The sequence below is a fragment of the Aspergillus chevalieri genome, chromosome 5 (genome assembly GCF_016861735.1).
Source record: "Aspergillus chevalieri M1 DNA, chromosome 5, nearly complete sequence".
In the NCBI taxonomy this organism is placed as follows: Eukaryota; Fungi; Ascomycota; class Eurotiomycetes; order Eurotiales; family Aspergillaceae; genus Aspergillus; species Aspergillus chevalieri.
In genome coordinates, this window is record NC_057366.1 from 1,397,979 (window position 1) to 1,425,377 (window position 27,399).

General features: G+C 50.2%; 10 protein-coding genes across 10 annotated transcripts; 7 read left to right on the plus strand and 3 right to left on the minus strand.

Moving 5' to 3' along the window:
* Window positions 1-40: 40 nt before the first annotated feature.
* ACHE_50479S (phosphatidylinositol phosphate kinase family protein) lies at window positions 41-1,126 on the plus strand (the record flags this gene model as incomplete). The annotated part of the gene is made up of 2 exons (XM_043280201.1): window positions 41-301; window positions 362-1,126. 2 exons carry the CDS (start codon window positions 41-43, stop codon window positions 1,124-1,126), a joined length of 1,026 nt encoding a protein of 341 aa, XP_043137803.1.
* Window positions 1,127-1,339: 213 nt separating this feature from the next.
* Window positions 1,340-2,427, minus strand: CBR1 (cytochrome b5 reductase family protein; the record flags this gene model as incomplete). The annotated part of the gene is made up of 4 exons (XM_043280202.1): window positions 1,340-1,489; window positions 1,540-2,165; window positions 2,223-2,368; window positions 2,423-2,427. 4 exons carry the CDS (start codon window positions 2,425-2,427, stop codon window positions 1,340-1,342), a joined length of 927 nt encoding a protein of 308 aa, XP_043137804.1.
* A 261-nt stretch (window positions 2,428-2,688) lies between these two features.
* Window positions 2,689-3,399, plus strand: ACHE_50481S (GIG1 family protein; the record flags this gene model as incomplete). Its single annotated transcript, XM_043280203.1, has 2 exons — window positions 2,689-2,791; window positions 2,843-3,399. 2 exons carry the CDS (start codon window positions 2,689-2,691, stop codon window positions 3,397-3,399), a joined length of 660 nt encoding a protein of 219 aa, XP_043137805.1.
* Window positions 3,400-4,336: 937 nt separating this feature from the next.
* SMC3 (chromosome segregation protein SMC) lies at window positions 4,337-8,099 on the minus strand (the record flags this gene model as incomplete). Its single annotated transcript, XM_043280204.1, has 4 exons — window positions 4,337-4,629; window positions 4,685-7,793; window positions 7,845-8,004; window positions 8,062-8,099. The coding sequence occupies 4 exons, from the start codon at window positions 8,097-8,099 to the stop codon at window positions 4,337-4,339; spliced, it is 3,600 nt and encodes a 1,199-aa protein (XP_043137806.1).
* Window positions 8,100-8,427: 328 nt separating this feature from the next.
* Window positions 8,428-10,128, plus strand: RIO1 (serine/threonine-protein kinase RIO1; the record flags this gene model as incomplete). The annotated part of the gene is made up of 1 exon (XM_043280205.1): window positions 8,428-10,128. One exon carries the CDS (start codon window positions 8,428-8,430, stop codon window positions 10,126-10,128), a length of 1,701 nt encoding a protein of 566 aa, XP_043137807.1.
* Window positions 10,129-10,979: 851 nt separating this feature from the next.
* ACHE_50484S (glycoside hydrolase family 3 protein) lies at window positions 10,980-12,235 on the plus strand (the record flags this gene model as incomplete). The annotated part of the gene is made up of 4 exons (XM_043280206.1): window positions 10,980-11,224; window positions 11,288-11,513; window positions 11,569-11,731; window positions 11,787-12,235. The coding sequence occupies 4 exons, from the start codon at window positions 10,980-10,982 to the stop codon at window positions 12,233-12,235; spliced, it is 1,083 nt and encodes a 360-aa protein (XP_043137808.1).
* Window positions 12,236-13,512: 1,277 nt separating this feature from the next.
* ACHE_50485S (uncharacterized protein) lies at window positions 13,513-14,856 on the plus strand (the record flags this gene model as incomplete). Its single annotated transcript, XM_043280207.1, has 1 exon — window positions 13,513-14,856. One exon carries the CDS (start codon window positions 13,513-13,515, stop codon window positions 14,854-14,856), a length of 1,344 nt encoding a protein of 447 aa, XP_043137809.1.
* A 2,715-nt stretch (window positions 14,857-17,571) lies between these two features.
* Window positions 17,572-18,543, plus strand: ACHE_50486S (class I SAM-dependent methyltransferase; the record flags this gene model as incomplete). Its single annotated transcript, XM_043280208.1, has 4 exons — window positions 17,572-17,638; window positions 17,694-17,801; window positions 17,859-18,290; window positions 18,374-18,543. The coding sequence occupies 4 exons, from the start codon at window positions 17,572-17,574 to the stop codon at window positions 18,541-18,543; spliced, it is 777 nt and encodes a 258-aa protein (XP_043137810.1).
* A 3,427-nt stretch (window positions 18,544-21,970) lies between these two features.
* On the minus strand, window positions 21,971-23,614 carry ATG17 (autophagy-related protein 17; the record flags this gene model as incomplete). The annotated part of the gene is made up of 1 exon (XM_043280210.1): window positions 21,971-23,614. One exon carries the CDS (start codon window positions 23,612-23,614, stop codon window positions 21,971-21,973), a length of 1,644 nt encoding a protein of 547 aa, XP_043137811.1.
* A 1,305-nt stretch (window positions 23,615-24,919) lies between these two features.
* ACHE_50488S (F-box/WD repeat-containing protein) lies at window positions 24,920-27,042 on the plus strand (the record flags this gene model as incomplete). Its single annotated transcript, XM_043280211.1, has 2 exons — window positions 24,920-25,243; window positions 25,330-27,042. The coding sequence occupies 2 exons, from the start codon at window positions 24,920-24,922 to the stop codon at window positions 27,040-27,042; spliced, it is 2,037 nt and encodes a 678-aa protein (XP_043137812.1).
* Window positions 27,043-27,399: the final 357 nt, after the last annotated feature.

Genomic DNA, 27,399 nt, shown 5'->3' on the forward strand with positions numbered 1-27,399 from the left:
AAGACATACGACACTCTACAGTCTCACAACAAACGCGACCATGGGTAGTCGTCGCCAGTCCGCCCTGAGCAAATCAATCCGCTCAGCTCTATTCCGCGACCCAAACGACTTCAACAGAACAACCACCGGACATATCCAGGTCCTATTCAGCATCTACTATATTGAGCTCCTACGCTATGCCGACATCCTCTTCCAGCGATTGCGCAATAATGTCTGGCAGATCGACGAGAACGAGTATCTGGAGTGTTTCTCGGCCGCGGATCGAGTGAAGTCTATGGGGGACTTGGGGTTCTCTGGATCGGTATGCACTCCTCTATCTCACCTCCGTAGCCAGACCCGATTCTAATGTATAGTGAGGTAGACGTTCTTTAGTACCTCCAACTCGAAATTCCTAATCAAATCCCTACCGCGACACTTCGAACACTCGTTCTTCCGTCGCGACCTCCTGCAGCCGTATTATATGCACATGTGCACGAAGCCCGACTCCCTCCTCGTTTGGATAACAGACTATGTCTTCGCGCCGTACGTCACGATCGGAAGCCTACTGCGAACAACCCCCGCACACCACATCATCATGGAGAACATGCTGTGTGGGAAGAGCGATGACCTTGCGAAAGACCAGTGGGAGACGTACGATCTCAAGCCGGTGGACTACTTCTACCCGGAGCGCGACCTGGTTCCTGATTATTTGCTGGATGAAAAAACTATGGAGAAACTAGGGGATAGATTGGAGGATAAAATCCGTCTTTCATCAGGGGATTTCGAAGATTTGATAGGCACTCTGCGCATCGATACAAACTTCTTGCAGGAGTCGAATGCGGTCGATTACTCGTTATTCCTTGTCCGGTACCCCGCTAGTTCGACGCCCGCGGTTGTGGGGAGGAAGAATCGATGGCGAGTTGGAGTGCCGTCTTCTGATGCGAAGTGGAAGTATCGCGTCGTGTTGTTGGATTTCTTCTGGGCGAGGCACAAGTTGCATGCTCAGGCTATGACGGGAGTGGTGCAGACGTTTAATATGATTGGGCGGCAGGGGCCTATGACTATCACGACTACGGCGGAGGAGTACCGGGGGAAGTTCTTGGAGATGGTGGAAGCTATGGTGGAGGTGCATGAAGAAGAATACTAATACACCCGTGATACCTTAAATAGCTAATAACTGATGATAACGATAACGATAATGATAAATGACGAATTTCTTGTCTCATTGCTCATCGAAGCCTGCTTCTTGTCTATCTATAAACAGATCATAACTCACAGAAATGCTAATATCGCATCTTAAATTTCCATATGGGAAACGGCATGTCCCAGCTTACTTGAATAATAGAAACAACCCCACTGCTTAGAAGCAGAAGACCTGGTCCTCGAGCTTGCTGACAGGACGAGCCTTGGTGTATCCGAGAGACTCGGTAGCCTTCTTCATGGCGCTGATCATGGGGGGAGGACCGCACATGAGGATCTTGACATCGCTGGCGGGGGCGGGGAGACGCTCCTATAACACGTTAGTAGGGTCGCCTTAGATCAGTGAGGCGAAAAGCATACCTTGATCATGTCAGGAGTAACGAAACCAACACCACCGTTCCACGAAGCCGGCGGGTTGTTAAGCACATAGTACACGTTGAAACCATCATCCTCCTTCTCAAGCTGGTCCAGCTGGTCCTTAAGTAGGATATCCTCAGGGTTCACGTTGGCAAAGATCAGGTCCACCTTGGTCGTGTCGTTACCACCGTTGCGCGGGCGGTTACGGATAATAGCCTTGATAATCTGCAACATGGGAGTAATACCAGTACCACCAGCGATCATACCAATGTGACGGCACATGTTGGGAGTGTAGACCATGGCACCCTTGGGACCGCGCACTTTCATGGTCTGGCCGACCTGCAGGTCTGTCAGGTACTTAGAGATGTTACCCTGCGGGTAGGCCTTAACAAGCAGGTCGAAGTAGCCGGCATCCTCGTCGGAGGAGATGGGGGTGTAGGAGCGCACGACTTCCTTGGGCTGGCCTTCGATGGTGGCGGCGAGGGAGATGTGCTGGCCGATGGGGAGACCCAGGATATCGGTGGGACGGGGGAGGGAGAAACGGTAGATGGTGACGTTGTGGGAGATTTCATTCTTTTCCTTGAGGATGAAGTCTTGGAATTGGTCGGCGATGAGGACCTTTCTGGGCTCTGTTTGGGTGTGTTTAGTTGTCGCATTCACATGAACACCGGGTGAAAGCCACGTACTGCTACCACCCAAGAGCTTGACACCACCCAGAGCAGCGGCAATGGCCACGGCGAAAGGAAGCCACTCCTGTTTCACAAGGAAAGTTCCCAGGATCAAAAGGGCCGAGGGGATGTAGACCCCGTTGATGTTTTCGGTGGAAAAGGCGCTGCTCAGCTCGTGTCAGTCGCGAAATGCCAGCTTGAGTATCGATTGTACATACCCCATAATGAAGACTCTTCGCGAGAATAAGAACAAGAGATACGAAGAGAAGAGAAATAGGGGAGAAGAAGAAAAGAGGGAAGCGGTTGAGAAAAGGAGAAGAGTGAGTGACCGCAGACAAAATGTTGGGGAACAAAAGCCGAATCTGCAAACCGCCGGCAGAATAAGCGCGGAATCAATTGCTTCTTCGGCCCCGGAAAACTATGCTCAAAAGAGTATTTTTCTACAAACATAGACAATTTGATATTCTACTCGTACATAGACAGAATGACTACTCCCTTCACTCTCACCGAAACCGACCGGCAGATCCTCTCCATGACCGACGAGGAATTCGTCCCGCACGACTGGGAAGATCTCTCTGCGATCATTGGTATGCCACCATTGCCATAATCATAGCTAAACAGTGGTTGACTCCCCACAGCCAAAAACGACCTCGGCGCCCTCAAGCGGAAACCCTCCGACCTCCTCCGATACCTCTCGTGGTCCAGCACCACCAAAGCCCAGTACGGCACCATAACCAACTTCATTTGCCAGGTCCGCCTGAAATGGCACCTCCCGGACCCTTCCTCTTCCACCCCCGCCGTGGCCAATAGTGCCTCAGGCACCGCCGACAGCGGCCCCGTCCTGCCCTTTGCGAACCCGATCCCTTTTGCCGATCCCTCGGACTACAAGATCCTCCGCAATGACTGGCCGTACGGGTTGGCGCCGGGGATTGTGCATTTGATTGTTTGGTTGAGGACGCCGGTTCCGGTGAAAGAGGACGGAGGGGATTTGACGGATGAGTCGAGGGGTCTAATTGAGGGGTTTGTGAAGAGGATGTTTGTGCGGAGATTGGAGGGGGAGGGGATTGAGGGTGCTGAGGGGCGGGTCCTGTGGTTTAAGAATTGGAGTGCTTTGCAGAGTGTGAAGTCCTTGGAGCACGTTCATATTCTTGTGAGGGATGTTCCGGATCATATTCTAAGGGAGTGGACGGAATAAGCTACGGTAATATGCCATAACGAGTAATGAAACACCATATCTTATGTTTGTCTTCCTGCCATATGCCATCCATATCGATGCTATATTGAATAAACTCACTAACAAATATCTTAGTAATTAACAGTGAAAAGATCTTAGATTTTTTGCCATGATTCTGGGGTTTGACTTCGCTCGGAAATAATTCATCTGAATGCGCAATGAATAGCGAGATGTTTCTACGATTGATCTCTTTCGAATAATCATATTAGGATCTTGAGAACTTCATCGAAGGTTCGTGTGTTCAGCCAATTATGATCTAGAAGATAGTGTCCACGGGAGATGTATCCTGTTAGATAATGCCCAGTCTCCCCTGCCTTCGAAACGTTGAACGAAATCTTTGCAGCCAGTAACCAGGGCAAAGAAAAAGGCCATGTCTGAGCCTGGTGATAGGATGAGAGTATTGGCATATTGATGGCCTTCAGGTAGGAGCAGAGCTGCTTGCCTTCGTTTGCGCCAAAACCATTGTGAAACACATTGGCAGTGTTTTCAATGCACTATTTCCCTTGGGCCCTTTTAATATGTTTATCACGTTGACATCGGGTTGGCTCCCTATCATCCAAATATCCGTGTCTTCTGATGTTCCTCATCACCGACAAATCAGACACTGGATCTTTGCGAAGTAACGAAGAATAGTTGAGAAGTTTTCCGGAGGTCTACCCTGTAGGTGCTAGGTCTGATGAGATATATAGTCTCCAACATGAGACAAATGAATACAATGAATAGCAATGGGAATTCATAGCAGTGAATTACCAGCAAGTTGACTTAAAGTACATACATTCAAAGTAATACTTCAACGAAATAAGAAGAAGAAGAAAAAAAAAAAAAAAAGGACCACCATACGCCTGTCATTATATCCCTAAACCGAAAAGAAAAAAGGAAAACATCAAAGCTTCATCCGTTACACCCTCTGTTCCTCAACAAACTTCAACGCTTCTTCCCTTGAGACCACGTCGATGGTACTGGCCTTCTGCCTGAAACTCACACCGTAGCACTTCTCGGCCACATGCAGCATTTCCGGCCGGAACGTTGTGCAGATAAATTGGCCGTTGGTCGAGTCGGAGATAGACTTGAGCATCTGGGCGACGGCTGTCCGGTACTGCGCGTCGAGGTTGGCGTCGATTTCGTCGAAGAGGTAGAAGGGTGCTGGGTCGCAGGCTTGGATGGCGAAGACTAGGGCGAGTGCACATAAACCTAGTACGGTTAGTAACTTGTCTTCAGCAGTAGAAATATATGGGGCGAGGCTTACTCTTCTGTCCACCACTGAGCTGCTGGATACGCTGCTGTTCATCATGCTTACTGTTGAAGCTGACACTGATACCCACACCAATGTAGTTCTCTACGCTCTGCCGCGCATCCTCGTCATCCGTGTCAATCTCTTCGCCCGTCCGAACAGCACGGTCAGTCTTCCGCTGGATGATCAACCGGCCACGACCCGCGGGAACCAGTTTCTCAAACACGTTGTGAAATTCGCGCGAGACCTGCTTGAACGTCCGCTCGATGGCTTCGTCCTTGCGCTGGTCAAGCACCTGGATGAGCTCGTCGATGGAAGCCTGCGAGGCGTCGAGCTCCTCGCAACGAGTGGTGAGGGTTTCCCGCTGCTTCGTGAAGCTATTGTATTGCTCGAAGGCCTTCTTGTTGACGTGAGAGTACTTCTTCAGCGCTTCGTTGGCCTTGTGCAGCTTCTTGACGACGGTGTTGGAGTCGGTGTTCTTGTACTTGGTGAAAGCCTCGTCGGGAAGAACACCCAGGTCACGGATATTGGCTGCGCATTCAGCAGCCTGCTTGGTCAGGGCTGCCTTCTTCTGCATGCTCTTTTCCATGCGGCGCTGGTGCTTCTCAATCGACTTGGCGAGGTCTTCCAGTTCCCGCCGTGTTTCAGCATTGCGTTGCTGCAATTCAGAGACCCTCGAGTTGGATTTCTCGATAGACTCGTCTACTTGTCGCAAACGGTCACCAAGCTTCTCCAAGTTCTTTCCAAGGCGATTCATTTCGCGCTGGGTCTCCTTCAGGTTGCCCCCATTGTCGTCATCAGCCATATCAAGACCCTGGCTGAGCAGCTGGTCGAGGCGCGGGTGAAGATTTTCCCGGAGTTCAACTTCGAGAACAGACTTACGCGCCTCCAGCTCACTGCGGCCGCCGGTAAGCTCTTGGTACCGCTTACGGAGATCTTGAACAGTCGCATTGAGAGTCTCCAACTGCTCTTCCTCCTCACTGGTAAGCGCCTTCTGAAATGGAGACTTTAGTTCCGCCTCGAACGCATTGATCTGGTCAGACAGAGAAGCATAGTTGGCCTCGATGTTCCGGAGGGCTCGTCGCTTGGCATCCAGGTTGTCTTGCTGCTTCTGAAGTAGTTCGCGCTTGCTCCTCAGCTCGTGTCGTAGGGGACCGCTGCTGTTCTGCACTTGGTGTCGCTGTTGTTCAAGTTTCTGCAACTCACCAACGGCCCGAGTGATGACCTGGTCGAGCTTTTCCAGTTCTCGCCGGATCTCCGTGCCCCGGTTTTTCTTGCTCTCGAACTCGTCCCTCCATTTTGTGAGATGCTTCACCGCGTCAAGACGAGAAGAGCGAGAGTCGTGGAAACCACCAGTGAGAGCACCTCGCTTGTCGGATCGGTCACCCTCTGGGGTGATAGCATTGACGCCGTGACTGCGGGCGTATTGCGATGCAACTTGCAGGTTCGGACAGATGATCGTCTTTCCAAACACATGTGCAAACGCCTTCTCATATGCAGGGTCATATTGCAGCTTCTCAATCATGGGAATCGTGTCACTGGCTCTGGGCATATTGATGGGCTTCGACCTCAGACGGTTCAGAGGCATGAATGTCACTCTTCCTGCCTTCTCATTTTGTAGGATCTCCAAGACCTTGGTGGCGGTTTCGTCCGTGTCGACGACGTAGTGGAACAGACTCTGGCCGGCGGTCACTTCAACTGCCGTCCGGTATCTTTCGTTAACCTCAAAAAGATCGGCTAATGTCCCGTAGACGCCCTCGAAATTGTATTGACGTTTAATCCGGCGAACAGCTGCGATACCACGGCTGGTGTTGTGATCCATCATGTGAGAAAGGTTGCGTTCGGCTCGCTCGACTTCATACGAGGCGTTAGTCAATACGGAATCGAGCTTGGCTTCTTCTCTCCAGAGTTCTTTTCTTTGGTCCATCAACCGGTCTCGCTCATCCTTTGCACTCTGGACTTGCTGGTCCACGGAATGGATGGTATCTCCCCTGCCCTCAATTTGCTGCCGCAAACGTTCACTCTCCGGCTCCAACAAAGCAATCTCATTCTCAAGGTCCTTAATATCCTCCCGAGTCTGGGCTATCACACCTTGGACCGTAGAAATGGAGGTATGATTGTCCTTAATCTCAGTTTGCAGCCACTTGTCCCGCTCTGACTTATTTTTAAACCGCGAATTCCGACCTTGCTTGGCATATAACCGTTGACGCAACGTCTCTGCATCGGTAAGCTGCGACCTGACATCGTCTTCCTCGTCTTTTGCCGTGTTGAACTGGGGAAGAAGTTCCTGGAGTTCAGATTCGCGTTGCTTGATAGCGGTTTGAACGGCATTCAAATCCTGGTCGTGGCGCTGTTTCTGGGACTGCGTAGCAGCCTGGTTGTCTTTGAGCGATTTCGCCTGGAGTTCCACCTGCGCGAGTGCTTTCGAAGCCTCGCGGCGCTCGTCCTCCAGCTGGGCCTTGTCAACCTTGAGGAACTCGATTTGTTGCTTGCATTCGGCAATCTCTGCGTCGATCTGCGCCATTTCCTTCTCTCCTTGGATAAAACGGTCGCGGTTCAGGTCCGTATCTTCGACACCAGTTTGCCGCTGCTCCTCAAGACTGTCCAAGACGCCCGCAATCTCCTGCTGTTCGCGCGAGTAAATGGTGTACTCCAGACATCTCCTCTCACGATCCCGTTCTTGGAAATTCCTCAATTCATCCTTTTCTTCCTCCAACTCAGCAAGCCGCTCATTGATGAAATCCAAAAGCTCGTCGATCTTCGCCCGCTTGCTGTTGGTCTCGTTCATGATCTTCAGGGATTCTCCACGGCGCGCTTCGTAGACCTGCGTTCCCGCAACTTCCTTAAGCAGATTCAATCGCTCCGAATCCTTCATATTTGTCAAGGCGGTAACACGACCCTGGGGAACGATATAATACGGGTTCGATCGCGAGAAACCGGCTGATTCGAGGAGGTTCATGACATCGGACTTGGTAGCGTTTTTCCGATCCAGGGTGTATTCATCTTTCTTCAGACCGATTGTGCGACGAAGGATAACTTCTGATTTACCAGTTGGGAATCGGTCGTCGGAGTTGTCGAAGATGATTTCGACATAGGCCGACATGACGGCGGAGCCAGATCCTTCCTGTTCCAGGTCAGCCAGCTGCAAAGTATCCATCTAGGATAGTAGACGCACGTGTAGAAGGGCCTGTCGCTCTTCTCTACCAAGGTGTGTATAGGCATCGCTGAGGACAAAACGGATGGCCGCGAAGAAATTACTTTTGCCGGAACCATTGCGACCAACGATTACATTGTGTTTGGGCGAGAAGGGCTCGATGATCGTTTGGTCCTTGTAGCTAAGGGACGCTCAATATCAGTGAAAGCTCAAACTAAGAAGGATAATGCGCACTCACCTCTTAAAGCCCTGGATAATAATTTGCTTAACGTACATCTCGACGAGGCACGCGACGCGAAATCGACACTTGTAACCACCAAAGCATCACGCGATGGTGCGCGATCAGAAAAAGGCCTACTCGTGAACGCTTAACAGTGCACGCTATAGGTGATAGCGCAAGCCGTGAGTTGATACTTTCTGGCCTTGGAGAAGAACCTACTTACGGTACGCGCTACGCGTTGAAGGCGGCGAGTCCTCAGGCCGCGGGGTTCTGCCGAGCGGTGAGTGCCCATAAGGTCCGCACTCGAAAAAAATCGTCGCAGCAACAATCTTTCTTTGCGCTTTTCGCCGATTGTCATTTGAACTTATCGCGGAATTCGGAAAGATGACGTCCGCCCAATCGACAGCAGGACCAGCCGATGGTCTGGCGCCCTCCCACACCTATGTCCCCAATCAGGGCTACATGAATGCCGATGGCAGTGGCCCCGCGCTGGCGGGGCAAGATCCGGAACAACTTGAGGAAGGCGAAGAGGACGACGAGTATTACGATGACATTTTCGAGGAGGGGATGAACGAAGACGAATTTACATCGTCGAACACAGGCGACCTGACGAAGGGCTACAACCGACAGCGCAGAGTGAACGAACTCGCCGCAGACCCTAATGCGCCGAAATGGACGTACCCCAAGACCAACACGCAGAAGCCCACGGTGAACACATATGCCTCCGTCGATGATCAGATTAACACCTTGACTCGCCATACTGGGAAGATTAAACTGGATGATATACAATCGGGGATGGCGGTTCGTGGTGACCGTGGCGGCGACAGAGCCGACAGAGCCACATCGGAGCAGGTGCTGGACCCGCGCACACGGATGATTCTTCTCCAGATGATTAACCGGAACATCGTCTCAGAGATTCACGGCTGCTTATCGACGGGTAAAGAAGCCAACGTCTACCATTCCATCTTCCATCCAGAGACCGACGAAGACGAAGAGCCCCCTACCATCCACCGCGCAATCAAAGTCTACAAAACCAGCATTCTTGTCTTCAAGGACAGAGACAAGTACGTCACCGGTGAATTCCGCTTCCGCTCTGGCTACAACAAGAGCAACAACCGGTCAATGGTGAAGGTCTGGGCGGAGAAGGAAATGCGCAACCTCCGCCGTATCTACAGCGCTGGCATCCCATCCCCAGAACCAATCCACCTCCGCCTTCACGTCCTCGTCATGGGTTTTGTCGGTACCTCTAAGGGCCGACCCGCACCGCGCCTTAAGGACGTTGAATTCGATGTCCCCGAGCCGGAGACACGCTGGCGCACACACTACATGGAGTTGCTGGGCTACATGCGCGTGATGTACCAGACCTGCCACTTGGTTCACGCCGATCTGAGCGAGTATAACATCCTCTACCACAAGGAGAAGCTCTATATCATCGACGTCAGCCAATCGGTTGAACACGACCACCCGCGCAGCTTGGAATTCCTGCGCATGGATATCAAGAACGTCAGCGACTTCTTCCGCAGGAAGGGTGTCGACCCGCTACCGGAACAAAGTGTCTTCAAATTCATCATCTCCCCCGAAGGTCCTACGACAATCACAGACTCGAACGAGATGTTCGACGCGATTGAGAAGCTCTTCGAAGCCCGCAATAACCGGGCAGACCAAGACGAGCGAACCGCTGAAGCCGAAGTTGACACCGCTGTCTTCCGCCAACAATATATCCCGCAAACTCTCGAACAAGTGTATGACATTGAGCGCGATATTGAAAAGGTCCGCGCAGGCGAGGGCTCTGACCTCGTCTACCACGATCTTTTAGCCAAGCACCGCCCCAACGAAGACGAAGACCAGTCAGACTCAGAATCCGAGGGCGGCGTCTCCATGTCCGGCGGCTCAGATGCCGAAACAGGCGATGAAAACGAAGAAGAGGACGACAAGAAACCCCGCGGCAAGCGGTTCCTGGATAAAGACACAAAACGCGAGCATAAGCAAAAGGTTAAGGAGGAGAAGCGGGCACAGAGGGAGAAGAAGATGCCCAAGCACATGAAGAAGAGGATGGTTGCTTCCTCTTCGAGGAAGAAAAAATAATCGAATTGCATTTTCTATGTACCTGTATCTGGGAATGGTTTGGGCTGGTAGATAAAAGTTTCGGTACGGTTTATGATATTCATGACGGCGCCTGTATGAAGCGATGGCATAGATATTTACATCAATGAATACTTTGACATGCACTTTCCTCGGTCTTTCCCCGCTACTCCTCGGCCTTCGTCCTCACTGAGCAGCGGATGGCGTGTGCCGGGTTCTGCTGGAATCTTTTCCCGATTCCCCAGTGCTTAGAACTCCAATGCGGAGAGAACACCATCTGTGCTCCATGCCTGTCATATCACAGCGTCTGCACCCGTTCCTGTGGGGGGTAGCCTCAATATAACCAGAAGTTCTGGCAAAATCCAGGTAAGTAGCCCTGCTGATCCGTTCTGCTTTGCCGAGGTCGGGGTCGCCAAGCCCGGGGTTTGGTCAAAATATGGGGTTGTGACAGCTGACCGGGTCGGGTCGTGTGGTTGTCTTGTCTGGTATGGCTTCATCTGTGATGTGAGAATTCAGGTGTTCTCGTAGTCCCGGAGTTTTACCGTAACGACGTAACTTGGATGCTTAGAGGTGTTTTGTCCCATGGATGCTATATTTGGCATATTTGTACAAGGTGGCCGAGGACGAGGGGTATAAAGTCGAGGTATATTTCTGTCTGCCGATGGCGAACAAGCTGTCCTCTCTTGGCTTGGTTGTTCTCTTTGTTCATTTGGACAATGCCAAACGTCAAAGGGGCGGTGGCTGCCCTAGCCGCTCTCTCCCTGGTCAATCCTGCAACCTCGCAAAATGCCAAGATCGTCCAAAATGATACCTACTTCTACGGCCAAAGCCCTCCAGTCTATCCTTCCCCGTAAATGGCCGGCAACGGGGGCTGGGGTGAAGCCCTCTCCAAAGCACAAGCGACGGTGTCGCAGATGTCACTGGAAGAAAAAGTCAACATCACTGTAGGCTATGGGAGCAAGACCACGGCTTGCAGTGGTAGTGTTCCTGCTATAAACCGCCTGGGGTTCCCGGGGATGTGTGTGCAGGATGATCCGGCTGGTGTTAGAGGTGCGGAAGGTGTGAATAGTTATCCAGCTGGTGTGCATGTTGGTGCGAGGTATATTTGACTTCTGGATTGTACTTGATACTCTTATGCGAGGATATTGTTGACAATGTATAGCTGGAATAAATCCCTCGCCTACGATCAGGCATATGCAATGGCTGGCGAATTCAAAAGATCAGGTGCTACTGTGAGTCTGGGTCCGGCGGTGCTTGGTCCATTCAGTAGAATTGCTCGTGGAGGACGGAATTGGGAAGGCTTTGCTGCGGATCCGTATCTCAGTGGAATTTTGGGAGCCAATTCTGTGGAAGGGGCTCAGGATGGTGGTGTGGTATCGTGCACCAAGGTGAGAAAGGACATTCTTCGTCTATCAGTGTGGTGTATGAGCTTACCGTTGTCAGCACTCCATTGGAAACGAGCAAGAAGAACATCGATTTGAGAAGAGGGACCCCGTAACCAACCACACGATCGAGACATCCTCGTCCAACATCGACGACAAGACCATGCATGAGATGTACATGTGGCCCTTTGCGGATGCTGTTCACGCTGGGACTGCCAGTATCAGTAAGCCGCAGTCACTCCCCCAACCGATTTCCTCGACAGCTAAATGGACATACAGTGTGCTCCTACCAACGCGTAAACAACAGCTATGCCTGCCAAAACAGCAAAATAATGAACGGCCTCCTCAAAACAGAGCTCGGCTTTCAAGGCTTCGTAATGAGTGATTTCAAGGGCCAGAAAACAGGCACGGCAAGTGCGTTAGCCGGCATGGACATGACGATGCCCCTCGCAACCCCATACTGGGGTTCTCACCTCCTCGAAGCAGTCCGCAACGGCTCCGTCCCTGACGCGCAACTGGAGAACATGGCCACAAGGGTCATCGCCGCCTGGTACTACAGTAATCAGGATGACCCAAGCGTTCCCCCAGTTGGCGTGGGTATTCCATATGATATCCACAGCCCGCACACCATGATCGATGCGCGGGACCCTAACGACGCGGACACTCTCCTGCAGGGAGCAATCGAGGGGCATGTGCTAGTGAAGAATATCGACAAAGCCTCTCCCTGACAAAACGCCGCATGCTTGCCGTCTGTGACTATGATGCCAAAACAACCGAACGAAACAACCCATCCAATGGCTTCAACGATTGGACCCTAGGCTTTGAGTCACACAATTACACAGATCACAACCCAGAGCAAGCACACACGATGCAAGCGGCCTCATAGTGCTGCTGAGCTTCAAGAGAATAGTGATAATGGCCTACCACTTCCTGAAATGCCAACTAAAGAGTGCATGCAGGGGCGTTCAGGGAGGATTTGGAAAAAGCCAAAATTGTCAGATGGATTTGAGATTGATAGACTGTAATTATAACAACCGCTCTTTCTGTTTCTACAGAAATGCCTTTTTAGCAGAAAAGGTCAAAGGAACTATATTTCAGCCGAAAATTAGTTGAACAAAGAAATCGCTTCTAAATCTATCTCCTCGGAAATCAGCAGTTATTGTAACTGTTACAAGCTGGATACTCCAAAAATATTTCAAAAACTGCATAATCTATACACCACTGGCTAGGTCACAAACCTTGGCAGGTTTATTATGTTTATATACCCATGGGTACCCGCAAAAAATCCGCGGCTAGCAAGATGATAACCGTGGCCGCCTGCTTGCGGCCACTGTTGCGGGTACCCATGGGGACCTACAGTTATGCCGCAGCCTAATTTGGGCTGTCGGTGTGCAGGGGTGGAGTTTGCTGACTGGGGGGCAGTATGGGGTGGCTGTTGGGGCGAGTTCACGGAGGTTATTTTTGAATGGGATGTTGATGGTGTAGGTGGGAAGTCCAGTGGATATAACTATATGTTTTTCAGTTGTATGAGCTATATATATAACGACGCACTCAGCAATCAGCAATACATATCTACTGCAAAATCTATCCCAAATGTTGAAGTTTTTTGTACTGAAGAAATAGCATCCTAGATACTGTAGACTAATCAAAGCTCTCTTTGAAAGACCGTCTCCCGGTACATCTAGCATGATGCAGCTAGCGAGCCTAGCCTAAAACACAATATGTTAGCGATTCAAAGATGGCGTGGTGCATCCCAGGGAGTAAGCCGGGCGCTTACTGGCTACATTCATCGGTTGTGTAGCCTTAATGGACGCCAATGGGGACATCCAGGCCTGGCCTTGTGTAACACACGATTTCGCACCGTCGTACAAAGACCCAAAAAGCATCCTGCTCCCCATATATGAGTGCCAGATCTGTTCGTGCCCCTGAAATGTCTACCACTCACAACACCAGACAGCCTCAAGCGAAAAGTTGATTCAGGGAGTTCTGCTCACGGTATTCCAAAATGACACCCAAAGCGTTCGAATTAATCGGTGGCAACAGCCGTGCTGAGGACGTGATTGCTTCTGCAGCGAAACAATGTGGAGTGGACAGCAGCCAAGTAGAAGACATATACCCTTGCGCTCCCCTCCAAAAGGAGATGGTCTTACATTCACTATCGGGCAGGAAATCCCAGCTGGCTCGGGAGGTAGTGGAGCTCGCTAAGGATCTGGATGTCGCTCGCTTGCAGGACGCATGGAATCATGTCTACCAACGTTATCCAATCCTGCGCACACGGTTCGTCCGGACTGAGTCGGGGGATCTCGTGCAAGTTGTCGTCCGAGAAAACCTGGTCTGGCAGTCACAAACAGACCATTTAACGACCGATGCACAGCTCCTGCCTGCCCTAGGAAAGCGACTGGCTCACTGGGCGCTGACCCCGGGGGACAAATCCTCGCCTAATGGCCATTTGATCGTGACCATACACCACGCTCTGTTCGACAGCATCACGCTAGGTCATATCTTCAGCGCAGTCTTCGCAGCATATGAAGGCATCCCGCTGCCCACGCAGCAACCCGTGCCCTTTTCGTCCTTCCTGGCTCTCCTGGCCAAGAACCAGGCCCAGAGACAAGACTCCCATCGCTTCTGGCGCTCCTACCTCTCCAACTGCGCAGCGCCCACTTTCCCCGCCCTGCCGTCCCCAAACTACCACCCAAGCGCCAACCGAGGCTCCCAGCGTCACATCCCACTCCCCGCGTCCGTCCAGCGCTCTCTACAGCAGCATGGACTTACTGTGCCGACGCTCGTCCGCGGCGCATGGGCACTCATGCTGTCGAACCACTCCACCCCAGCCGGCGACGACGTGCTCTTTGCCTCCCTCCTACCCGGCCGCACCATCCCCCTCCCCGACATCGACGATCTAGCCGCACCCACCCAAGCACACGTGCCAATCCGCATCTCCATGCCGCGCGACGAACCACCCCCCGCCTTCCTAGTCCGCATCCAGACAGAGGCAACGGCCATGATCCCGTTCGAGCATGACGGGATGGACCAGATCTGCGCGGCGGACGAGCGCGTCCGCGACACGTGCAGCAGGATCGGACACTTACTGGTGGTCCAGTCGCTGCCGGTTGAGGGCCCGCCGGCTGAGTTCCCTGGACGTATTGTTTCGGGGCCCCGGGTGGATGCGGCCGGGATGGGGGAGTTCACTTGGTATGGGCTGATGGTGCAGTGTATTATTCTTCCGGGGGGAGTGTTGTTGCGCGCTAGTTTTGATGATTGTTTGCTATCGGCGCCTGCTATGGAAAATATTATTGATGACTTTGGGCGGGCGCTGGGGGAGTTGTCTGAGGGGTTGGCTGGCGTGTAGTTTCTGGGATCGTTGTTGATATGGGATGTTCTGCGGGGTACGACGTGGGGTTTCTCTAGGAAGTTTTCAATATATGTGCTGAAGTAACGGCGTTGAGCAAGTTGTGGTTGTCTGTGAAACAATTCCTCTGATGATACAGTAGTTCCCGAAATCAGCCTGCCCCCCAAACCTACCATGAAACACACTAGTCCACATATGGTGACTCTCAATGCCATCCCTGCTTAATCGTATGGTACAGTACTGTAACGTTACAAGGCTTATGGTTTATGGCTAATATGAGACATACAGCATTTCTAGGAAGTGCTGTCATGGAGCACAGGCGCTTGCTAGTGTTGTATGGCATGTGTCACGGAGCATGAACGCTTGCTACCTGTATTGTATAAGCATGTTTGGTTACTTTGACCAGTTCGAGTAGGGCGTTCACTGAGCATGAACGCTCGCTAGCAGTACGACATGTTTGACCACTTTGACCTGTTTTGATATAGGGCAGGAACCCCTTGAACACACTAGACAGCTCGTGCTGGCAGGCCCAGCATCTTTTCTTTCCTTCTTCATGTTAGTATTTCGTCAGATAGTCTACCAATAGATTTCTATTGAGCGAGACCGTCACACTGCCCATCTTGATATTGAGGAAGAATCTGCCTTTGTAACTAGAAAAGGATATTTTGGGCGTTCACGCTTAGGCGAAGTCAGAGAAGGCCATGTAGTCGCAATCATTGGGTTTGGGTATGTACCATATATCTTCTAGGAGCGGGATAAACGTTATGCATTGTGAGCCATGTTTATGTAGAAGGTGTCAGGGCTCGGAATAGTAGATAATAATGAACTGCATTCCTATCCTAACCATTGTAGCTGCCAACGAGAATATCGAATCTGGAGACGGAAAGAGAAGAGGAAATCTATTTAGATAATGAAGAGGTGAAGAGGTTTTATAGGAGTTGTTGGCGACATGGCTGAGTAGCAGCATTTGTGATGTATCATCCATTGCTGCAGTGTTGAGCCGCCATATATCGCTTGCCAATATTTCTAAGACTTTTACTGCTGCCTTCATTGCTGCGGCTGCAGCAGAGTAGGCTGTATCCAGTTTTTCAGTAAGCTTGTAGAATTCTTCTTCCGGTCCTCTGCAAATCTAATACTCCTTGTTGGCCTCTTCCCAAGACTTCATCGCAACAAAATGAGTCGCTTTGGCAACTTCATACTATTTGTGGACTGCATCACTGGGGATGATCTGCTGGAAATTCATTCTAGCACGATCAAGCTCATTATGTGCAAGATTATGTTTTTGATATTAAATCAGACTTCGTATTTGGAATCTAACCATTAATAAAGCTGCGGATTACATGCTTTTGACTTGGCTTCGAATGATCAATCAGCTGCCTGTACGCTGATATAGCGACTGCACAAACGTAGAAGCATTGAACCAGAGGATTTCAAGTCCCACAAACTTACATCTGGTATCCTGGCTGCGGATGAATGGGGTTCAAGCTCTACCTCTTTCTCGATAACCATCTGAGCCTTGCCCTCAAGGCATGGGAGCGCTAGCGCCTCAGGTTGCATAAAGAATGGACTCTCTTTGCCCCATTATATCTGCTTCCCAGGAAGTGTGATCACCGTAGCAGGCCTTAGTACCGCAGCCATTCCTGCCAAGCATCCTTGTAGTCACAATTGAGCTTTCATTGGCTCATTGTCGCCTAGCGAAGTGGACTGCGGTATCTTCTTCCCAGGCTTAGCCTTGGCCACTACCCCACGCGTCTCCTTGTGACCGGCTTACTAGTACTTGAAAAACCAGACCGTGCTTCATCCGCTTGTTCGCTCAAGTTTGCAAGCAAGGTCACTTTGGTATTATCACCACATCGCCTTCTGGTTCGATAGTGTGCAACCTTCTATCATCGTGTTAGGTTGTAGGGAAAATTTGCGATAGAGAAACTATTTTTAAGACACCTCAAGGAAAATGTTTTGAGGCTCTCAAAAGGATTAATTAACAAACACCACAGCCCGCCTATATGTCGTTATTTTCTATCCAAAACGTGGTTGGCCGTGATTGCGCACTGATGTGTGACTGTGACTGCATCTTTTCCATACTGCTTTTCTATTGGTGATGGATACAGATAGCACACCACTCTTATCATCGCTTTGATTATTAGCCTCAACGAGTTCTACTTAGGACGTACGCATATCAAACTCTGATTCTTGGGAGCGTGTAGGGGGGTATGTCTAGTGGGAATAAAAGCGGAATATTTGGTGCACCAAATCCTACACTAAATCCTACACCAAATCCTGCACTAAATCCCACACTACTCGTCGGTCTAGATAAGTGGGGCGCCCTTGAGTCGGTAGCGCAAACGAGCCCCCCCTGTCACCTCGATCTCTTCGACGCGCCCCACTGTGAATACTTTCGGCCTATCTGATACTGTCATACGCTACATAAGCCCTAATGAGACCCAACCTGGAGTTAGATCGTCTAGGTAGGCTAGAGCTAAACTAGTATAAATTGATACTAAAGCCATGGGGGCCGGCCTTCCTCCCTTCTTGTTCGCGGGACTAGGATTTGTAGACTGTAACACTCGAGTCCTGCCGGCGTACACACACTACTTCTGTTTTCTCCCCAACACAAATTTGGCATCCCTATTCTACAAAAAAATCAAGTGCCCGCCTCCTTTTTTGTCCTTTTTTAAAAGGTTCGACATTATTTACAACCGTCTCACGTGGATAACCATGGTCCAAAAAGGCCGCCTTGCTTCCTTTTTCCGTCCATGGGGCCTGATATGGTTCTCTATTTGCCGTAGGTCTTTGTCACCTATCGCTTCCACAACTATACTGATCCTCCTCCCGTACAGTGCACTGGGAAGCTTTCATAGAAGCGGTTCGTCGGGACGGTCTCGCAGCACTTGTGCGCTTACGACAGATTCGAGATGCCGCTTTAGCAAAGTTGCTCAGTATAACCTGTAACCTACTGGCCATATCTTCCCTCAACTCGTCTACAGACTGACCATCATGCGTAGCTGGCAATTTTATCGCTTACGAAGACACAACCATCGTTCCCTCGCTCGTACAAGCCGCTGGTGGCGTTATCCTCGAACTGGGCCCTGGGCCAGGCAATCAGATTCATCGTTATAATACCTCTCTTGTCAATTATGTCTATGGTGTTGAACCTAACTGCCACTTCAAAGACGACATAAATGACAAGTTGGAGAAGCATAGCCTGCGGGATAGGTATAAGATTATAGTTTCTGGCATTGAAGATAGCGATGTTCTGAGAGAGGAGGGAATAACGGAAGGGAGTTTGGATGCCGTGTTATGCATCCAGGTCCTGTGTGCGGTAAAGGATCCAAAGACCGTGATGAAGGAAGTGTGGAAGCTACTGAAACCTGGAGGCAAATTTATATTTTGGGAACACGGATGGAGTAGAAACCATTTGACGACTGTAGCGCAAGGTATGTCTCTGCCAACCTTTCTTTTCTGGGTGGACTAGTGGAGAGAATGAAGAGCGGTGCAGACGGGCTAACATGAAAAAAAGCTTTCTGGAATCCTGCTTGGAGCACATTTGTCGGATGTCACATGACCCGGAATGTATTGGCGGACATTCTCAACAGTGGAGAGTGGGAGAACCCGGACGATATCGAAGAGCCTGAAGATCCGTTTAGTTGTCTGCCTAGGATTCAGGGTGTGCTTGTCAAGAAGGCCTAATTAGATCCTGATTAGAGCAAATCCCTCCACTCTCTGGATGCCATATCGAGTTGGGAATAAAAACGTGTTATGATGAGTTACAGTTAACGTCTGGGGAATGATGGCTGTTTTTCACTCAAAAACTATATGTATTTCCAATCTTTAGTGCCGTATGTTCTTGGGACTCGGGCACAGCTGAAGATTCTGTTCAGTGAATAGGTTATAACGCCAACAGGTAAGAAGACAAAGTAGAGACCTACTACAATATACCAGTAGCAGCAGCTTAGTAGCTGTTATGAGCCAATCCTGCAGTGCTAATGACTAGCTATAACACAAGACGTTTCGTTGAAGAAGAAAAGGACGCATGTCCGCTCGGACAACTCTAATATGAGACCTTCCGCATTACCCTGTGATATACCACATCCCAATGCTCCGACTTTGGTTCCATTCAGTTTCCCGTAAAGATAATCATTGGTGGTATAGCCCAGCCAGAAGCATTAATGACTTCAATAACTGTTAATCACTTACCCATTCACGATTACCAGGCTGTAGAGCTAGGACACGGCTTGTAGAATTACGTGATCCGGTAACAGCCTTTGCTGTAAATGCCATACGCATTTGAAAGCTAGTTTCATCAGAATTGTAGATATCCTGTTCAAGGATACCATACTTTGCTAACTTGTTTAGATAGGATGAAAAGCAAGACAAACAGTAAGGATATTACCATTTATAAAACTTGTATCCGATCTTACCGTGGCCAGGCTGTTTTATCAATATTGGTTTTGTCCTCATGGTAGTATTGCGTTGGCAGCAAGAAGCCCTAGAAGGCACTATCCAAACATGTTCGCAAAAGGGCGACGCCAGACTTACAAGGCGGATATAGTACCGGCCACTCCCCTCGCGCTTCCCCTGATAGACTAATAATTAGCTGATCATTCGAAGGTGCTTGTTTAGTCAGTTGAAATTGAGAAATACTCTTCGGCAGTTTCTAAACAGCCTGATTGACCCCATATGATCCTAAATGGAAGGCGGTAAAATAGTGGTCACAGCATAGCCCTAAGTACTTAACCGCCGACAACAGTCGATTCATCCTTGGGAATCTGACTTGCACATAAAAGGGTGTGATTGAGATCAACATGTCAGCGCAGCTGGAAAGGTGTGGACGCACCTGTATCGCCTCCAGAGTCGAACTATTGAGTATCTCGCTAGTCGCTACTTGCTCGCTGAAAGAATGTAATAAACCCATTCGAAAAGAAACAGGGACAAGGCCACCACTGAACTTGACAACATTTTGCACATCAGTCCAGACCAACTGCAATTGAGTCTATCAAACATAAACTGATTGAGCCTACTGACAAACTCATCCCAGGAGAATTTTCTGTTCAGAGCCAACCGAACTCCCGCAGGTATGCTGAAACCCGATTCATTCCCCAGAACAGCATTGCCTGCTCTTCGCCTCAGACTGTTGTCGCGCTTGCTCGGATAGCAGATATCAGTTTCATGCGATTTTCGACTAATTCGTGGATCCGCGCTGCTCTTCTCCAATGGGTTTTGAATTTGTTGTCTGGAATGCTTCGCGAGGATTTCTGGTGAGTTTTGGACGTGCTCATATAGTGCTGTGATGGCTTCGTCGACCTTGCTGCGGGCGCTCAGCAGTAAATCTAGCAGTTGCTTGTACTTTGCGTAGCGTCCGGTTACTGAGAAGCTTTCGATGTGTGCGAGGGCTGGGCTGAAGATGGGATTATTTCGTCGGACGGATCGACGAGAGCCTTCAATGGGGCGAAGTCGTTGATTATCAGACCGCTCATTTTAGCTGCTAGATAGTAGAAAAGTAGACATTTGTTTTTGGTGTTTCAGGAAGAAATTATAATGGTGAGGAGAACAAAATGATGAAGTCTGAAGCGCAGTCATGTGACATGATAGCTACACATTCTAGCGCTAGAATACGGCTATAATACACCCTAGACAGCCAGGATGACACTTTTGCTGAGATTGAGGTTACTCAGATCCACTTCTTCTGCCTCCTCTTTTTGTGCTTACGCTTAATTTGACCGCTATAGACTGTCCTAAATGAGAGCTGTTTCTGGCGCCCCGCTAACCGGCACAGCAGATACTGCATTCTTCATATCCAGCCCAATTTCAAACATTCACAAGGAGATTACATCGGAAGTTGACTATCGTGATTATCATCACCAAAGCATGTGCTTTTTTGTGGTCGCAGGTCAGCTGGGGTCGATGATTTAGTGGCGGTGGTAAAAATAGCTTATGTAAGTCGCGTAGTAATCACGTGGCCCACAATGGGTGGCATGAAGTTTTTCAACTTGCATGACCTTTTCAAAACAAATACCATCATCGCCCCATGGCTTCGTTGGCCAACAATGTGAGTTTTGTTGATACTGAATGAGTAAAGTACTTAGAAACAGATATCTAACTGATTAATGCAGAAATGGTATAAGCGGTACCTGGAGGGGCCGTGTGTATCAATGTCAACATTTGATCTAGCAAACTCATCTACATCAATTATGCCACAATCAAGGTCCATTTCAATAAGAAATGAATATTCAACTGATCTGCAGCGGCTTATGATCGAAGAATAAAAATAAATAACGAAAAAGAAATTTTGAGATAGAATTTTTTGATATGTGTGTATGGTATTTAAAAAGGCCGTGTGAGTTGTTATCGCTTAATAATGGTCTTGGCGGTCACGTGTTGATGGTATAGCTCACGGCAGCTCTCTGAAAGGGTCGCGTGAACACGCTTTTTTACCGTAACTTAGCCTATTACGCTGAATCAGCAAACAATGCACCCTAATTAGGATAGTTATGCATGCATGGGTATTTGATGGGTTACCCATAGGTAATGAAAACGTTCTCTGATAACTATTTACATGTTGTACGCTATGTATTCCATCGCACAAATGTGAATGTAACTATGTGTTCAATCAAGAGAATCATTTGTCAAGCCTCTTCCTTATATGGCGGAGAGTTCTCGAACATATATTGATCATTGTGTAAGCGATACTCAAGAGTATCAGGAATCATAGACCAGATAAAGAATAGTAGATAGATGTAGAAATCCAATCTAGAGGGTTACCGTAAATATATTTCATCGAACGAGACACTCAACAATTCAATACAGCAATACACCCATTGTAAATTCTATTCTAGATGCCGAAACTTCTAAAGTCAAAGAAATAGCATCTAGATACTTCGACCCATCAGAGCTCTCTTTGAACCTCATCCCAATCCTGCTTACACCTCACAGTATCCGCAGCACCTACATCTGTCCGCGGCGCGACGCAGAGTATGCGTCTGCGACATACCTTGAGTTCTCTAGCGAAAATGGATGTTCGGTGTGGGCTGTGCCCGTTGAGTTCATCATGTGAGCCATGTTTCTATACAACGCAGTCGTTGACAGGGTTGTAGAATAGATGATGTGAGGTGTGACCTCATACAGCGGACGAAGGGATATGTTTCGCTCTCGCCTTAAGCCGCACAAGAGCCTGTTCGATGATTGGTCGCGGGATATTAGGGATAACTTCCCCATCTGCATCACCCGCCGATGCAGACTGCACCTCTCCTTCCTTAGTCTCCTCCGTACCAACGGCTTCGTGTTCGTGGAAAGCATCCTTGAGATTTCCACCGGAAATGCGCCGGAATTCAACATGCATGGGCTCGCGGCTCAAGCCGGGCCATATGTCAGATGGAAGATAATCGCCTTGTTCGACGCGGAAGGTTTCACGTGCGTTGACGTCTTCTTCGTAGAGATGGTCGAGCTTCTGTCGGGTTTCTCGGAGGACTTTTTCGACACGCGCTCGAACGTGCCTCCGGCGCGCGACTTCTAGAAGCAGGCCGTCGTAGGCATCTAGGAAGCCGTTGTAGAGGGAATGGAGGTCAGACAGGTCAGCTAGGCCGCCTTTGATGCGCTCGTTCTCATCATTCCATACGCGCGTGAAGTTGTGTGCTTGGGCTATGTAGCCTGGTAGACGAGTCGAGGCGAGAGAGGAAAGATGGTCAAAGACGTTAGTCGTGGCTTGATAGACTGCCACCAAAACATCGCGTTGGGCGAGAACGTTCTCCAGAACGGATTCCATATCTCCGATTCGGTCTTGGATCTCCATGACCACGTCTTCTGCCTCGGCTGCATCTTTAATTAGGACATTGACCATCTCGCGATAATGCGACTCGCTCAAAGGATCCAGAGGTGCATTTAGGTTGGTGTTAAGACCCTCTCGGACCGGAACTCCGGTTGGCATATCGCCAGTAATGGATTGGGCAGCGGCCCCACCACCCTCTGTATGCTTGACAGCCATGACGCAGAGATCGAAGTGCTCCACCAGGGATTCGAGCAATTTGGCCATTTCCTGCGCATGCATTTCTAACGAATGCAGCATCGGTGGTAATGCCGTGGGCGATGGTAGGCTGGAGTTGGAGTCGGAGGATGATGCAGAGGCCGACGGAGACGACCGCGAGGATGCCATCTTGGTGGCAGCCCGGTAATGGCCCAGTGCTTGCTTGATGGATCCCAGCTCATCGTCGAATGCAGCGTTGGAGGAATCTAATTCCGCCTGTGCAGTATTGGTTGTATCGATGGAACTCTTTAACGCGGCATTAAGCTCTTCAACCCCGCGTTCGTCTACGAAATCACGGAGACTCCTGGGTTCCTCGCCTTCTGGTCGAAAAGACGCATGGACAATTGTTTCTCGTAGCAAATCCAGTGTCTTCCGTAGTCTTACATCGGCCGCGTCCAAGCTCTTGAGCACGTTCGCGAATTCCGTCCGACCGCGCAGGGATATTTCCTCCACCTCCGTACGAACATTGTATAAAAGCCGCAACTGGTTATTTAATCCACGACGCAGGAAACCCGTTCGGGCAGAAACCACCACACTCTCTTCCAAGGCTAAACGGGCGGAAGTGACGATTTCATTAGCCCGCGCGACATGATTGATGGAGGACAGGGACCTCTTTGCAGCAACGAGGTGAGAAATGAGGGTATCCAATTGAGGCATTTGGTCAGACTGGGGATGGGCGACCCCTGTCGCGGATGCATCACCATCACTGGGTGCCGACGAAGACTGCGAGGATGATGCCATTGTGGAGGGGCGTTGCGCCAGCTGTGCTCGCAATTGTGAGGTAAAGTTGGGCAGGATTAGAACAATGATGCCAGGAGACTAAACCGTTGGGTCCGACTGATCTGCTAGTAATCGCAACCTTATAATATAGACGGGATACGGGGTTCGGAGATCACTTCATCGTGGTGTCTGCTCTGGATGCAGCGATATCAGCATTCCGACTTGTCACTTGCGGCGAATGGTGCGACAAAGTCTCATGACGCCATTTCTTGTAAAGATTATTTGCGCAGTGATAGATCTCATGGAACAGGGGAATTCTTAACAACAGAATAGATAAGAGACTCACTGTATTCTGTACTCTGTACTCGGGACAGATACGAACCTTGCTGGAGCGCGTAATAGCAGATGACGTGATGGGCGGGACCTTGGTAGATTCTTCAGCGAGAGCGTGAAATGCTCTGAATTTGAGGAGAATATGTATAGCTCTAGCTTGTGTTAGTGATAATAGTGGGCTGTAGTAGTAGAGTAGAGTAGGAGTAGTGGTGTGGTGATGGTGGTGGTGTAGGTGGTGTAGGTGGCCGTCTGCGGATAGCCGTTGTACAGGTACTTGTACAGGTACTCGTACAGGTACTTTTTCACCAGTACAACAATGCCCCGGATTGCTGATTCCACACCGCTAGACACCACAGAATGGGTCTCTGCACGAATTCTCCATACAAAATCCGTCGATCCTCCAGAGAAAAGAGCGATGAGTGATTGGAGAATCACGTGTTACTTTCCTGAATGGGTTTAGCTTGTTATCACGAGTTGCCTCCATCGACTTGCGTGATTCTTGGGAGACTTTGGGCCATCTTTGGGTGTTGTCAGTCAGTGTCGTGATTGATTGACTCTGACTCTCCTTCTCTGCAGCATTCCTTCTTTTCACTTTATTCTCCCTGTGGCTGGTCCATATTTAAATTCTCCTATCGCCCCCCTGTCAATTCTTGATTGTGATTGAGTCTCGCGTACTTCATACATACTGATTGTTATCGGCGACCTCGGTGATTGCGCTGTCTCTGCCCGCCACGGTCCTCCCTCCTTGCCTATTACTACTACCTCTCCCTCACTACCATTCGACTAGTCTGTATATCTGCGTTCTTTCGACGTCTTCTCGCTTGCGCCATTCTGCGCTCGCTCTGCCCTTTGCGATACTCATATACCCGGACAGTTCGTGGCGAATCTTGTGTCGCAGCGACCTATTTGACACCCCCCGAAGCACACTGCACCTGGGCTGTCGTGGTACAAGCTGAATCGCACGCCATTCGCGACAAAAAGGAGGATATAACCATGGACGTCTCGCAGGAATTGCCGTCCAAGTCCATCTTTGGTCCCTCCGACATGACCAAAGAGTCGGATGGCGATGACTCCGACTCCAGCCAGTGCACGCCCCACTACAGCAGCGCAACACCGACGACACCCGCGAAGCTCGCCAACAAGAATGTCGCTCCGTTTCTTGCCAAACACATTCCCGAACAATACGCTCCTCTAGGTTCTCGCGCCGGTGAACAGTCCGACTCCTATAAAGCAAATTCGAAATATTGCTATCGCCACCGCCCAGATCTCAAGTGCCGGCGACAGGCTGACGAACCCTCAATGGACAAGTTACAGCACGTACGTTTTTGTTTTTTTTTTTTGTTCCCCCCCCTGTTTGCGCTGAAAATATGTGATTGGACGAAGAATAGGCTGACACTATGTAGGATCTAGAAACGCTCCCTCAGAGCGACCAACAAGGCATCGCACATGTCTGGTCGCTCTTTTCAGCCGCCCCTGCCAAGCATCGAAAACTTATGCTCCAAGGGATCATGTCCCAATGCTGTTTCCCGCAACTGTCGTTCGTGTCTGCCACCGTCCGTGACCTGATTCGAATCGATTTCATGACCGCCCTCCCTCCGGAAATTGCGTTCAAAATTCTTTGCTACCTGGACACGACCTCTCTCTGCAAGGCGGCTCAGGTCTCGCGACGTTGGCGGGCGCTAGCTGATGACGATGTGGTTTGGCATCGCATGTGCGAACAACATATCCATCGCAAATGCAAGAAATGCGGATGGGGTCTGCCCTTGCTCGAGCGCAAACGACTCCGGGAGTCTAAGCGCGAAATCGAAATGCGCGCCACTGCCACAACATGGGACGTCAGCGGACCATCACCGACTCTCACGGCTGCGCAGGGTACCGAAAGCCGTGAAGATTCCCCGGCTGTGTCGGAATGCGTCGGCACGAAAAGAAAGCCCGAATCGAGCGAAGATGAGGCGGCAATGGTCAAGCGTCATTGCACCTCGTTGTCCTCTGGTACGGAGAAAGCTGGTACAGAGAATGGAGAAGACTTCTATAAAACCAAATACAGGCCGTGGAAAGATGTGTACAAGGATCGGTTCAAGGTTGGGACGAACTGGAAGTATGGACGATGCTCGATCAAGACGTTCCGTGGACACACCAACGGCATCATGTGTTTGCAATTTGAGGACAACATACTCGCGACCGGATCTTACGACGCGACGATCAAGATCTGGGATACCGAGACCGGCGAGGAACTTCAAACTCTCCGGGGACACGAGTCCGGGATTCGTTGTCTGCAATTTGACGACACCAAGTTGATCAGCGGCAGCATGGACCGGAGCCTGAAAGTGTGGAACTGGCGCACTGGCGAGTGCATCTCCACCTACACTGGTCATCGTGGTGGTGTCATTGGTCTACACTTCGATTCCACCATCCTCGCTTCCGCCTCAGTTGACAAGACGGTCAAGATTTGGAACTTTGAGGATAAGTCGACCTGTCTCCTGCGTGGACATACAGACTGGGTTAATGCAGTCCGGGTTGACACCAAGTCGCGCACCGTGTTTTCGGCTTCGGATGACTGCACGGTCCGGCTCTGGGACTTGGACACCAAGAACTGCATCCGCGTCTTCCACGGCCACGTTGGTCAAGTGCAGCAGGTTGTCCCTCTTCCTCGAGAGTTTGAGTTTGAGGAGCACGATGCGGAATGCGAAAATGACAACGTCAGCACCACTTCTGGTGACTCCGATCCGGCCTCGCTCCAGGCTACTCTAGGACTTGAGCCGAACGAGTTGTCTGCCTTTGGACCATCCTTCGACAATGGTCGTCCAGCGCCACCACGCTACATGGTTACTAGCGCATTGGACTCTACGATTCGGCTGTGGGAGACCACTACCGGTCGCTGCCTGCGCACATTCTTTGGCCATCTCGAGGGTGTCTGGGCCCTGGGTGCTGATACGCTCCGGATTGTCACTGGAGCAGAAGACCGGATGGTCAAGATCTGGGATCCTCGAACTGGAAAGTGCGAGCGCACCTTCACCGGCCATTCGGGGCCGGTCACTTGCATCGGACTTGGTGATAGTCGATTCGCAACCGGGAGCGAGGACTGCGAAGTCCGCATGTACAGTTTCCGGAGTTAATTTCTTTTGTTTTTATTTCACTCTATGCTACATTATGATCCTTCGCGGCGCACGGTTCATTTGCACATCCATCGGCCTGTTTCTCATTTTACTGCTTGCATCTCGGTCGATAAAATACCCCCGAACTGGCGCGTTATTGTTTTCAAGGGTCATGGAAGGATACGAAAGGTTTTGGATGCAGAGTGTCTGGCGTTTTGGTTTCTCGGGTTGTATTTATATACCAAAGTTGATGATAGCAACGAGTAATGTTTATGTTCCTATCTTATTTCCCTTTTTGGTCTCGGAGTATGAAGCCGGACGATGTATAGACTTGTCAGGATTGCATCACTGGTGCCTGTCTGGCCTTTCACTTGGTAA